The sequence below is a fragment of the Pelodiscus sinensis genome, chromosome 5 (genome assembly GCF_052426305.1).
Source record: "Pelodiscus sinensis isolate ZL-2025 chromosome 5, ASM5242630v1, whole genome shotgun sequence".
Classification (NCBI taxonomy): Eukaryota; Metazoa; Chordata; order Testudines; family Trionychidae; genus Pelodiscus; species Pelodiscus sinensis.
The window spans coordinates 123334063-123346790 of record NC_143056.1 but is presented as its reverse complement, the minus strand read 5'-3'; the positions used below and the strand labels follow the sequence as shown (position 1 = coordinate 123346790).

Sequence of the window (12728 nt, the reverse complement as noted above, 5' to 3'; positions counted from 1 at the left end):
GGTCATGGACTGAACCAGACCACAAGAGATGTTAAAGACAGTCCCTGTTGGCTTCAGATAAGAGCAGAAACACACACAAGGAGCAGACAGAGAAATGGCTTTGTGGTCTAACAGTTGCAGGGGACACTCAGATGGGAGCCATCATCAGCTACTAAGACAAGGTTGTGAAATGTAGGAATAACTCAAACATTTTATACCATGCTTTTCATAGAATCTGAGAATGCTGGGAACAGAGTAGAAATGATCAGTGATGTGCTCAGACACTTACATTCTATCACTGCAGTATCTAAACATAAGTGGATTGATCTGAAAGCCAGCATAAAGAATTTAAAAAACTGAGAAATCTGGTATTTAAGAATACAAGTAAGACATTTATATGGCTACGTTTTTACATTATATCAAGAGGACCCTTCCAGTAAAGAAGCTGGCAGACACGTGAGGGGTGGAGGGATATATCCTCAGTTCATGGAAGGATGCAAGTCATGTCACCTCTACAAAAGGCAAATTCACCAGCAGCTCACTAAGAACATATCAGGGATGATCTAGACAGTGCTTGGTCCTGCTGTAAGGGCAGGGGACTGGACTTGATGATCTCTCGAGGTCCCTTCCAGTTCTAGTGTTCTATGATTCTATGATTCTATGATCAGCAATGAAGAAAAAGAGTCTTACGTTGGTCGTCTTGTCTCAAGTAAAGTCAATAGTATTTGGATTGCACTGACTATTGCAGATTCATTTTTTTCTTTATGAAAAATATTTGATAGTAGCTGTTCTATAATTTCTTGCCTAGACAGAAAATATTGATAAAGTTAAACATATAACTTTGTAAATACAGATAAGTGTTTACACACAGACAATTAACTATAGTGTTCCTTTGTAAAAATTACTCTTCAAGGAGTTGGTGTAGGTTTAGGGCCATTTTCTTATTTTTTTTTCTCTCCTCCCACAGAGCAAATTGATTTCCTTCATTTTTCTGACAGTTATTAGCCCACAGCAGCAGATTTAAGTGTTTTTTAAACCCAGGCTTCTATTTAAATTCAGGCTTCTATAAAGTGCAAGCGTAATGCATAACTATCAGACCTACCATGCATAAAACTGTGAGATACAAAATCAAATTGAGTTTGCTCACTTCAATAAATTTAGTTACTTCAGAGGAAAAAATATATTTTATTGCCTCAGTGCAATGAAAAAGTAATGCTTGTTATTTCCAAAACACTTCAAATAGCTAAAAACAAAGGCCACCACTCTCAGAAGTACAAAGCAAATAAATCAGAAGTCAAATTGTCCAACATACTTTTCTAGAGTTGCAAGCAGTGGGTCTGGTTCTGTACTGTTCTGTACTTGTAACATCTGGTCTCTGCTCAGGCGAATAATTTCACAGAGAGACTGTGATGCATTTGAATGCCTCTGAAAAAAAAAGGTCAAGTTTTTTGTTGTAAGAGTGGTACAGGACAACACTGTCTAAAGAATATTTCTCATCCCAGAAATTATGAAGTCATAACCAAAAATATGACCAATTGCCAAGCAATTTGTTATTTTATAGGGGAAGGTAAAGTTTTTTCAACACATTTCTAATCAAATACCTTAAGACTGGACTCCATTCACTGCCATAAAGATGGCAGAATAATACTGCTAGGCGATTCCTGCTATCCTCTCTCATCCCTTCAAGAATTTTGGGGTCCAGAATCTTTATGCACATGTGATAATATGTATGAATTCCATACATAAGCAAAATCAATAATGACATTCAAGTCCTAGTTCTGATTACACCATTGCTTTAAAATTTTCTGTCTACCCAGACAAGCCTATTAGAATCATAACTTCTTGTAACACAAAAGTAATTAGTAAGTTAAACATCTGGATCTTGACAAACATAAAACGAGTACTTACATCTTCATCTTGAGATGGATGTACAATTTCTACAAGCCTCTGGATAATTCTCTCCTCATTTAACCACTGTAAAAAGATTCAATGATATTGAAGAGAAATGTAATATTTTCCCTTTAAACCAGAAAAATATACAAAGCAAATTTGAGCACGCTGAAAAGGTCATCTCATAATTTCTTTAGTACCAATTTTATTCTTCAAATTAATGTTTTATATAATAAAAAAATTCAAAAGGCCTGGTATCTTTTCTGGAAAGCAAATGCAATTTATGAGAAAGGCATTGTATTTGCTTTGAGATAATGGCATCATACTTGACATGTTTGCACTATAGCTAGTGTGGCAGGGCTCTGGCTGTGCCTAAGGATCCTGCTCTTCTAGAGGATAGTGTTCAGAAGGGGTGGGCAAGATACGACCATCTGATCTGCCACACCCCTACCCCCATGTCAATTGAGACCTAGGGGCAGGGAGAGTACACTAAGTCTCCTCCCCCCACCAGGGGTGCTCAGCACCAGAGGGATCTATCAGCTGTTCAAAATGGCTGGCATTTCCCTCTGGGCACTGTGCACCCCTAGCAAGGTGAGGAGTGAGACACCTTGTGTGCTCCCGTTCCCCACAGGGGAACATGTGAAGTCTCCTCCCGCTCTCCTCCTTCTCCCCTCCAGGAGTGGGTAGTGCCTACAGGGAACTCTGCCTGAGGCTCCACCTCTTCTGGGACCAGCCCACAATCGTTACCAAAATTGGTGAAGGGACCATCTACAAATATTATTGCCCACCGTTGGTGGGACACTCCACACAGCTTCTTTTCCTAGAGGCAAAGGTCACAGCCTACTGAGCCATACTCATCACAATCAAGTCCATAATATGGGGTGAAAGCCCTCCACAGTCCTGGTCTCAGTACTCAGGGACAAACTCTGTAGTGGTTGGGAAGGGTTGAAGAGAAACCCAGGCTCTCCCACTATTTCAGGTTCTGGTCTAGGGACCGTAAGCCAGCAGTAACAGACATGGTTTGTTCTACTCCCAGACTAGCAACTACTTTTCCAAACTATCCCTCCCAGTACCTATCCTCTGGTACCTGAGTAGGCTATTCTGCTCCTCCATAGCACTTTGCCTTACTTGCAGATCCCAGGTCTCACTCAGACACTTCCTCTTCCTCTCAAATCTTTGGCTCCTTTCTTCCTCCAAACTCCTCGCATGTCTCTAAACTAACAGAAGAGGAGCCCTTTTAAACCAGTTTCAACTGGTTCTTCATTCACCCCAGGTGTTCTGATTATCCTGACTGCCTTAGCTCTGGAAGGTTCCTAATTGGCTCTGGGTGTTTCAACTGGCCGGATTGTCCAGACTGATTCTGGAAAGTTCCTGCTGATTCTAAGGCCAGCCCTTTGCCAGTTTACGTAGGGAACAGAGACTTATACTTAATGTAGGGCTAACATACTTCCTTTCTGACACTTTCCTGTAACCCTTTGGCCTGACCTTGTCACACTAGATAATGAATATCAAGGTTGAGAGGCCCTAGCTCCATATTTGCAAAGTTTTCTTCCTTATTTTCTAAACTTATAGGTAAAGAACTCTTTTCTAGGAGTAAAAACTACATTGCCATGGACCCGAAAAAAACAACATTTTCAGGTTTAGGATCTCAGAAGTCCTACTTTCACATACTAGCTGCGTACACAACCACAAACTTCAATGTACTAGTACAAATAGCTCAAACAGTCAATGCAACTCTCCAAGAAATAAAATGTTACCAAGTTATTAAACAGCATTCAAAAAATTAAAAATTCAGTTAGCAAATTAGGTATATTTGTATCCACACACAATGAAATAAAATTAAACTTTTGGAACAGACTCCTGAAGTATTAGATAAGTTTTCAAAAGTCTGCGGACATCCTAAGTACATAAAACAGAATAAAAGTGAGTTTCTCTCACCTAAACAGTAGGGATGTGAATGGCTAACCAGTAAGCCTCACTCTGAGGGTGAGGCATACTGGTTATGGTTAATCGGTTGGGGCTATAGCAGCCCCCACCTCTCATCCACTGTGGGCGGGGTTTTGCTCCAGCCCTACAGGGCCAGCTGCAGGGCAGGGGGATGGAGGCATGGCGCTCCTACCCAGCCAGAGCAGCCCCCACCTGTGGCAGACCTGACCAGCTACATCATGGGCAGGGGCACTCTAGCCCAGCTGGAGCAGCCACTGCCCACAGCAGGACAGGAGAACCGCTTAGCCCAGCCAGGCTGGAATATACTTAACATGTAACTGGTTTGTTAAATGGGTTTTTACATCCATAATAAACAGATTAATATATTTGCTGATGAAAGACCCTTCATAAATGAAAAATTCCAAAGAAATGCAGAGCCATTAAATACCAGTGATTTTCTAAGTTTCCTTTTTGTGGATCATGTTATCTCCAGTTAAAATAATATTGTTAATTGAGAATAAAGATGCTATCCATGATGAGTTTTTTAAATCTTATGTTAAAATATCTTTTAAAGTTTTTTCATTAATATAAAAGGCTATTACTCATAATAACTCAAGTGCAAAGTATCTTGAGCGCATTGGAAGGAAGCTACTTTTGAACCTGCCTTTATATAAAGAGTGTACTCCCCTAAAGTGATCAGTTTTAATAAGCCCTTTTATAGTGGTGGTAATTTGCTAGACATTAAAGACATTTCCTCCATGAACACTAAATGTCATACAGCAAGTTAGAAAGGTTATTGGCAGCAGGCCTTCAGTCCACATAGGCTACATCTCCAATTGAATGCCAGAAGACCAATTTCTGGTCTGGTAATTTAGTGGGTCTAATAAAGACCCACTAATTTGGACACTGAGGGTGCCCCCAGTCAGTGCGGGTACTCCTCGCAATCACGAGGCATAAGAAAAGCAGACAGGAGCGTTTGCTCCATTGACCTCCAACTGTGAAGACAATGCCAAGGCAAGGCTAAAGCATATCGAAGATTCTAAAATGAACAATTATGCACTCCCCACCATAATGTTAAAAAAAATTAGTGGTATTCCTGAACTGCAAGAATTTTACAAATTAGAGAACTTGATTATAGATACTATGTAGTCAATTATGAGGCCTTAAAAAGGTCACACTGCATCGCGCAGTTATGCAATACTAACTCATGCACATGTTTAAATATTAGGTTTCCTCCTGGGGGGGAGGAAGAGAAACTTTCATTCCAGTTACAATGGAGATCAGAACCATCTATTACAAGAGACCCAAAGCTGAACTTTAAACATTGTCAAAGAAAAACCACCAACATGAGGCTTTCCAAAAAAGTTCTTCTTTACATGAATAAAAAACCCGATAGTTTCTCAGAGCTAGCAAAGTAACATTACTAAAGGAGTGTACACTTTGTTGCTTCTGTAGGAGACACTTTGCACACATCAAAGGCTCCCTGGATCCCTCTATTCTCTAAAACAATTTCCCCTTTTTGTTTTCTTACATCCAAAACAGAAGGCAGGTCTCAGAAGTATTTTGCTGGTACTGGTATCTACTATATATTTCAGAGTTTGTGCATCAGTCTTTTCCATCTGAGTCCATTTGTTCAAGAACTCCTCCTAAACAGTAAGAACTAGGTCCACCAAATTTGGTATACAGCTTCTCTTATCACAACTTAAAGCTAAATCGAGATTTGGTTGTGCCAAGACAATGGGATGTGCATGAAATGTGATTGTCTCTGCTATCACATCCCTCCCTTTCCATCTGATGAGAGAAAACTATACTGCAGAATGGACACAGAGGGGCAGCGAACAGGGGACAGTTATATCTCAAAATGACCACAAGGAGACAGCAACCAAGTGCACCCTAACTCTGAAGCTTGTGGCCTGAATCCTGAACCCCCTATACCTGCAGTCCCCTGCCTTGAAGGACCAAGCAACACTGGGTAAATCTTCTAGCATCACTATATAATAGTGGCAAGGTGCTGCTAACATAGATTGTGTTTAGTGTGGCATAGAGTGTGCTAGCCCTACCGCCACCACTACACACCAAAGAAATCATTTGTACTACATCTCAAAAAAAAATTCTACACCTCACCACACTCCTGACCAAGATAAATTATACAGTCATACATTTATAGTGTAGACCTGTCCAAGCAGAGAAATGCCATTCAGTATGGTGCCTTGATTAGCATAGCCACCAAAAGACAAAAAATGTAGAACCTGATCAATTAACAGAGGAATGGATTTTTCGGTAGGAAAGTCTAAAGAATCACAATTAAGCTAGTGCAAACTCCTAACATTTTACAAGCTAAACCAGTAACAGTTTTAAATTGCTATAAGTGGGTGTTCACACCTTAGATTTGCACCACTTTAACCACAACCTGGTCTAACACTAAGTTTTACCAGCATAACTATATTATCAGTGGGCTTTTTTTTTTTTGGTTAAAATATTTTACGCCAGCAGAACTCTTCTAATGTACATGTAATTATACCGGCATATCTTATTTCAGTTCAGTAAAGTGAAATAAGCTGTACCAGTTTAACTTCATCTACACTAGCTATACTAGTAGAACTGCATTTACAACAGAAGCTTTTGCCACTTTGACTATGTTGGCATAGTTCTGTTGATTTAACTAAGTGCAGACGAGACCTAAATTGGTTTAAAATAATTCAATTAGTGTCAAAAAATTGTGTAGACCAACTCTTAAAATGAAGTTTGAAATCCGTCTAACAAGGATCTGAGTTAAACAGATGTTAAAAACAAACTGGGAGAAGAGAGGTTGTGTTAGAAATTGCAAGTGTGATGCAGACTAGCACAACAAGCACGCCCTAAGTGTTCAACCACACCAATTATTATAGCAAGTCATAATTTTACTCACATTTAATACTTCTTGCCTGGGTTGTGGAGGTTCTATACAGGTCAGCAGCCTGAGCAACAAGTCCATAATAGCAGAAGTCCCTATGTGCTTTATAATGAGGTCTACAAAATCATGTTTTTTCTTTAAGAACTCAACAATCTAGAAGAAATAAGAAAAACAAGGTTACATTTTGTTGCAAGAACTTTTTATTTCCCCTAATAAATTAGTATTTCAAATATGCTCTGTTTCTCAAATTTCAAAGATAGTGAAGGCAGAAGAGATTTCTGATCAAAATGTTCAGCCATCTGGGCTACGCCTACACTGGCAGCTTCTTGCACAAGAACTCTTCCAGAAGAGAGCGTCTACACTGGCATGTGCTTTTGCGCAAGAAATGTGCTTTTGTGCAAGAGCATCCATGCCAGTGTAGATGCTCTCTTGCACAAGAAAGCTCGGATGGCCATTTTAACCATAGGGTTTTCTTGTGCAAGAAATTCATGTTGCCGGTCTACACTGGCCTCTTGCACAAGAACAGTTACGCAAAAGGGCTTATTTCTGAGGGGGAGCATCATAGTTCTTGCATAAGGAGATGTGATTTTATACAGTACAACGTCAGTTTACTTGCGCAAGAACACATGGCCAGTGTAGACAGGCAGCAAGTTTTTGCACAAGAGCGGCCGCTGTGGCGCAAGATCGTGCCAGTGTAGAGACAGCCCTAGAGCAGGCAATGCAAAGCTATGCAGCCTTTATAACACTATTTTTAAAATGAGTAAGGACAGTTTAAAGCACCGCAAGTAGATTTATGCAGCCTCCCCTTTAATTGGTAACCATCACATTTAACTGGTTACCCAATTAAACAGGATTCTACATCCCTACATCTAACAGGATTTACTGTTTAACTGGGGCCACCAACAATTTTGTGCAAACAATGTCAGTCCAATTTTGCACTACGTGAAGAAAAAAAATCACCACATATACACACACATAGTGTTCCAGGTAGGAACAACAAAGACAATACAGAAAAGCTACACAGACTCCACTTATACAAGAATAACATGTGTGGTAAGCATTGACAGGCCAGGGCTCTTCACTTATCACCGTGATAAAATTTAAGTATGCTTTATCTGCAGCCTGTGAAGAGCCCTAAACAGACTAGTGATACAGTGCTGTAATCAGAACCGTGAGCACAAAAAACTAATAAAGCACAGAATGGTGATTGTTACCAGTGCTAATGGTATCTACATTGGTGAGGATGGATTTGCATACACGGAAAAGGAATCTTATTAAAATGAGACAAATTGAAGATGTTATTTTCAAACATTTTGTAAAGGTTACACTATAAAGAATTTTTCCGACTGACAGTCGTCTGACAAAGTTAAGACACGAGAAGTCAAGAGTGTGTTCCCCAGATTCAGTTAATAGTCTTTAAGTGTTCATCTCTACTACAAAACTTTCAACGGTCATGGAAAAAGTGGTTGCTGATTTAGATACAGGCAGTCCCGGAGTTACGCGGATCCGACTTATGTCAGATCCGCAGTTACGAACGGGGTTTTTCTCGCCCCAGAGGACGGGGGCGGCGGGACGCCCAGATGCACCGTGGCTGTCCCGCTGCCGGCGTCCTCCGAGGCTTTGCTCCCCATCTCCCTGGTCTGCTGGGGGGGAGCGGGCAAGCAGCCCCCCCGCCCCCTCTCCAGCAGACCAGGCTTTTCTCCGGACGCCTGTGGTAGAGCAGCTGGTGCGCTGCCGGTTGGTCCCACATCGCCGTTCTGGGCGCTACTGGACCAACCCGGCAGCACCCCAGCTGCTCTGCCCCAGGAGTCCTGATTCAGCCGCTGCTGAAACTGACCAGCGCTGACTACAGGAAGCCGGAGGCAGAGTTGCTCTGTCCCGGGCTTCCTGGAATCAGCCGCTGATCAGTTTCAGCAGCAGCTGACTTGAGGACGCCTGGGGTTCTTAAGTTGAATCTGTATGTAAGTCAGAACTGGCGTCCAGATTCATCCTGTTGAAACTGATCAGCAGCTAAGCCAGTTCCGACTTACAGATTCAACTTAAGAACAAACCTACAGTCCCTATCTTGTATGTAACCTGGGGACTGCCTGTACAATTTTTAAAATGCTAGCCACCCAGAGAAGCATTAGCTCAATTATTACAGCTACTGAAGCATTTGGTACAAACTGAAGAGCTCTAAATATTTACCTGCTCTGGTTTTCTGCTGATAAGAATACTTAGCACCTTGCTGAAGAAACTGGCCAATAAAGGGTTGAGAGGGGATTCATTTAGTAGGAAGCTGTACAGTTTCATAAGTAAGGATTCTTCTTCTCCCAGTCTATCATTGATCTGCGAGACATCTGACGTAAGAAGCTCACAAGATATGTTTGGATACCTAGAAAAGGGACACCTTTTATCACATGCTTATAAAATAAACATCACACAGTAAAATAGGGAATCAAAAGTAAGGAATTTGGTGGGCTTGCTAGACATGAAAATAGTAAGGATGATAACATGTATAAAGTTGGGTAAAATTAGACTAAATATAAATGTACTGGTCTCTAAAAAGGATCAGGCAACACCATTCTCCCACTATACTGCAGCAGTACAGATGTCACAAGTTGAATGTCAGAAAACACAAATAGTATGGGGTGGTTAGAATATGCACTTTAACTACACCAATATCGCACAGTAAGGGTTGCAGGGCAATACCTCAGTTATTCAGCTATGTGTGTCTTTAGTTCAACATACCTTAATCCCTACCAAAAACTTAACTGCAAACCACAGCAAAGTATGGTGGTCTGACGTAACACACTATTTTCTTGAAACACTACTTATTAAGATGGCAGCCACATTATACATTTAGTTTTCAAATGATCTTCAGGTGCACCTGCTTCATGTAGAGTGCACTGAAATAGCATAAGTTATTTGGATAACTATAGCAAAGATAAAGAAAAATCTGAACCCTTTTTGCCAAACTCATGAAAAATGTTTCTTGGCCACATCTGCAGTTTGATCCAATGATTATACCATCTGCATACTGAAGGTGCATAATTAGAGATTACACACATTCCCCTTAGAGAGGTAATAGGACTTGTACCATTCATCCCCAGTTGTATCCATGGCTAGTGAAGACAAGAGTTTGATTAGATTTTGTGGGGAATATGCCACCCAATTAGTACAATTGTTTCTAACTATACAAAAAGGAGTAAGACTTTCAAGACAGTCCCTTGAGATATTTCATTCAATGCAATCTTCCCTGCTTTTTTTGGGCATCAAATCAATTTAGGGGCAGTTTTCTGAGCAAGAAAGGGACTTAACCATACCAAATGTATAAGCACTGGGGCTGTCAAGCAATTTAAAAAGTTAATCAATGGTAAGTAATAGAATACCATTTACTTACATGTGTTTGGATGCTTCCTACTTTTTCATTTATATTGATTTTGATTAAAACAGAATATAAAGCAGACAGTGATTAATGTATATTCATTTTTATTACAAATATTTGCACTATAAAAGGAAGAGTATTTCAATTCACATAATACAAGTACTGTAGTACATGAAACTATCAAGTACTCCATGAAAGTTGAAATTATAGAATTATGTGCAAAAAAAATGAATTCAAAAATAAAACTGGGTAAATCCTTAGAGCTTACAAGTTCACTCAGTTCTACTTTAAAAGCCAATTGCTTGAACAAGTTTGTTTACATTTGCAGGACATAATGTTGCTTCTTGTTTATATTGTCTCCCAAAAGTGAGAACAGGTGTTCGCATTCCACTCTTGTAGCCAGTACTGCAAGATATTCACGTGAATGCACTAAAGATTTGTCACTTCATGCTTCAACCACCATTCTAGAGGACATGCATCCATGAGTATGATGGGTTAATGCTAGATGCAATCCAAAGCTGTTCATTTTCATCATCTGTCAAATGCCACCAGCAAAAGGTCAATTTTCTTTCTTTGGCAATTCAGATTCTGTAGTTTCTGCTTCGAAGCGTTGTTAAGACTTCTGAAAACATGCTCGATACTTCATCCCTCTTAGATTTTGAAAAGCATTTCAGATTCCTAAACCTTGGATTGAGCGCTGTAGCTATCTTTAGAAATCTCTCATTGGAACCTTCTCTGTTTTATCACATCTGCAACAAAATATTCTGAAAATGAACAACATGTGCAAGAGCATCATCTGAGACTGCTACAACATGAAAAATAGATGGCACAATGCAGGTAAAAGAGCAGGAGACATACAATTCTCCCCCGAAGAAGTTAAGTCTCAAATTTAATTAACACTTTTTCAATTGAGTGTCATCAACATGGAAGCATGTCCTCTGGAATGGCAGCCAAATCACAAAGGAGCATATGAATGAATAGCATATCTATTATGTAAGTACCTTGCAATGCTAGATACAAAAGTGCCATGCAAATGCCTGCTCTCACTTTCAGGTGACACTGCAAATAATTAAGCAGCATTATATCCCATAAATGTAAACAAACTTGTTCTGCCAATTGCAAAGACAAACAAGAAATAGGACTGAGTGTACTCTCAGGCTCTAAAGCAGCAATGGGCAACCTAAGCTAGTTAGTGGCCCTCCATCTCATTAAGCCGCAAGACTGTTATAACCAAGATGCTTTCCTGAGATAGGGTAGTTTTGCTAACTGCGCTTGCGTATCTAGAATTTACAGTACATGCCAACTGAACCGTAGCAGCACTCCAACTGTCTGTAGAGGGAGTGCACAGCTCTCACAATGTTGTATGACATCAGCACAAACCTCGCTTTATGTGCATGTCACTTCAATCATACCAATAGGAGGAAAAAAAAACTACGCAGATGAAAAATTAGTGGAATCTGGCAACCCTGCATGGGCAATGCTAAACAAAAATATCAACCACATTTGGCTGCACGCAGCCCATGTGCTGCAGGTTGCCCACCTGCATTTGTGAGTTGTACTATCATGATAAAGAGACTGCATTACAGTACTTGTAGATGAACTGAAAAATGCTATTTCTTCTTTTACACTGCAAATATTTGTTTTTATTTATTTTATATATATAGTGATTATTTTGTTTAAAAAAATAGTGCCGGTACTCCAGGGGAAAAGTTGTTGAGCTGTGACTGCAGGTGTTGGTACTGAGTAATGGGCAGTACAATCACAAAAAAGCGGGGTGGGTGACTGTGACACTTTGTATTCTGTGTTGTAATTAAAATAATATATTTGAAAATGAAGAAGAAGATCTAAAATATTAATACATTTCAAATTGTATGTTATTAATGTTTAACAGTGTCATTAAAACTGCCATTAATTTTTAATCACTTTTTAACTAATCAACAGCCTAATAAGCATTAATGAGACTATGATAAGTAGCATAACATACCCTGAAAATGCAAGATTTACTATAAAGCAGAAGACTGAACCTTTAAATGCATACCAGTGCCAATACAGTCTGGCTTATAGGAATTAAATACTGATGCATCTGTATCCAGTGTTTGTTTGCTCATCTCTCCATCCCACCCTAATCTCACAGGTAAGTAGTATTTTCCTACTTGTATCTGATCTTTTCATCCATATCTTGAGGTGGTTCTTCTATAATAAATGAAACTAAATCTTCCAGACATTCTGATTTCAACAGAAACTCTATAAGTTTGCGATTCTGAGCTTTGCATTCCTGCAAAACATCCTCCTCATCCATCAGTTCCTTCAGTGTTACATCTTCTCTTTCTAGAAGTGTGTCTATGTGGGATGATGAGTGGAGATCAAATTTCCAAAACATGCTGGTCTGGACAAGGAGAAAAGCATATGCAAAGTGTTAATTTACTAATTTATTTTAACAGTTAACGTGTAGTTCTCCCTAGCAGAAAGCCATGAACTCCACTATATCCATTGCATAGCCTCCAAACCCAAAAGGAACCTGATGGCACAATGAAGACACCACTAATGCTTGAATACCACACACATTATCATACCTATATGGAATATAGCTGGGGAATTCTAATGTAGTTCAGGAGTTCTGAATAATAAGCCAATGTTTTAACTTATTAAAAAGTTAGCTAGATCTGGAATTTG

At 39.7% G+C, this 12728-nt stretch overlaps 1 protein-coding gene across 10 annotated transcripts in view; it reads right to left on the bottom strand.

Moving 5' to 3' along the window:
- The window catches only part of PPP6R3 (protein phosphatase 6 regulatory subunit 3), a 144853-nt gene that overhangs the window by 86286 nt on the left and 45839 nt on the right, over window positions 1-12728 (bottom strand). For all 10 annotated transcript variants that reach the window (XM_075928324.2, XM_075928323.2, XM_075928320.2 and 7 more), the window contains 6 exons: window positions 12209-12441; window positions 8876-9062; window positions 6704-6841; window positions 1888-1953; window positions 1292-1404; window positions 670-783 (listed from right to left, as the gene is read on the bottom strand). In XM_075928324.2, coding sequence (XP_075784439.1) covers window positions 670-783; window positions 1292-1404; window positions 1888-1953; window positions 6704-6841; window positions 8876-9062; window positions 12209-12441 — 851 coding nt within the window. The remainder of the gene's footprint in view (window positions 1-669; window positions 784-1291; window positions 1405-1887; window positions 1954-6703; window positions 6842-8875; window positions 9063-12208; window positions 12442-12728) is intronic.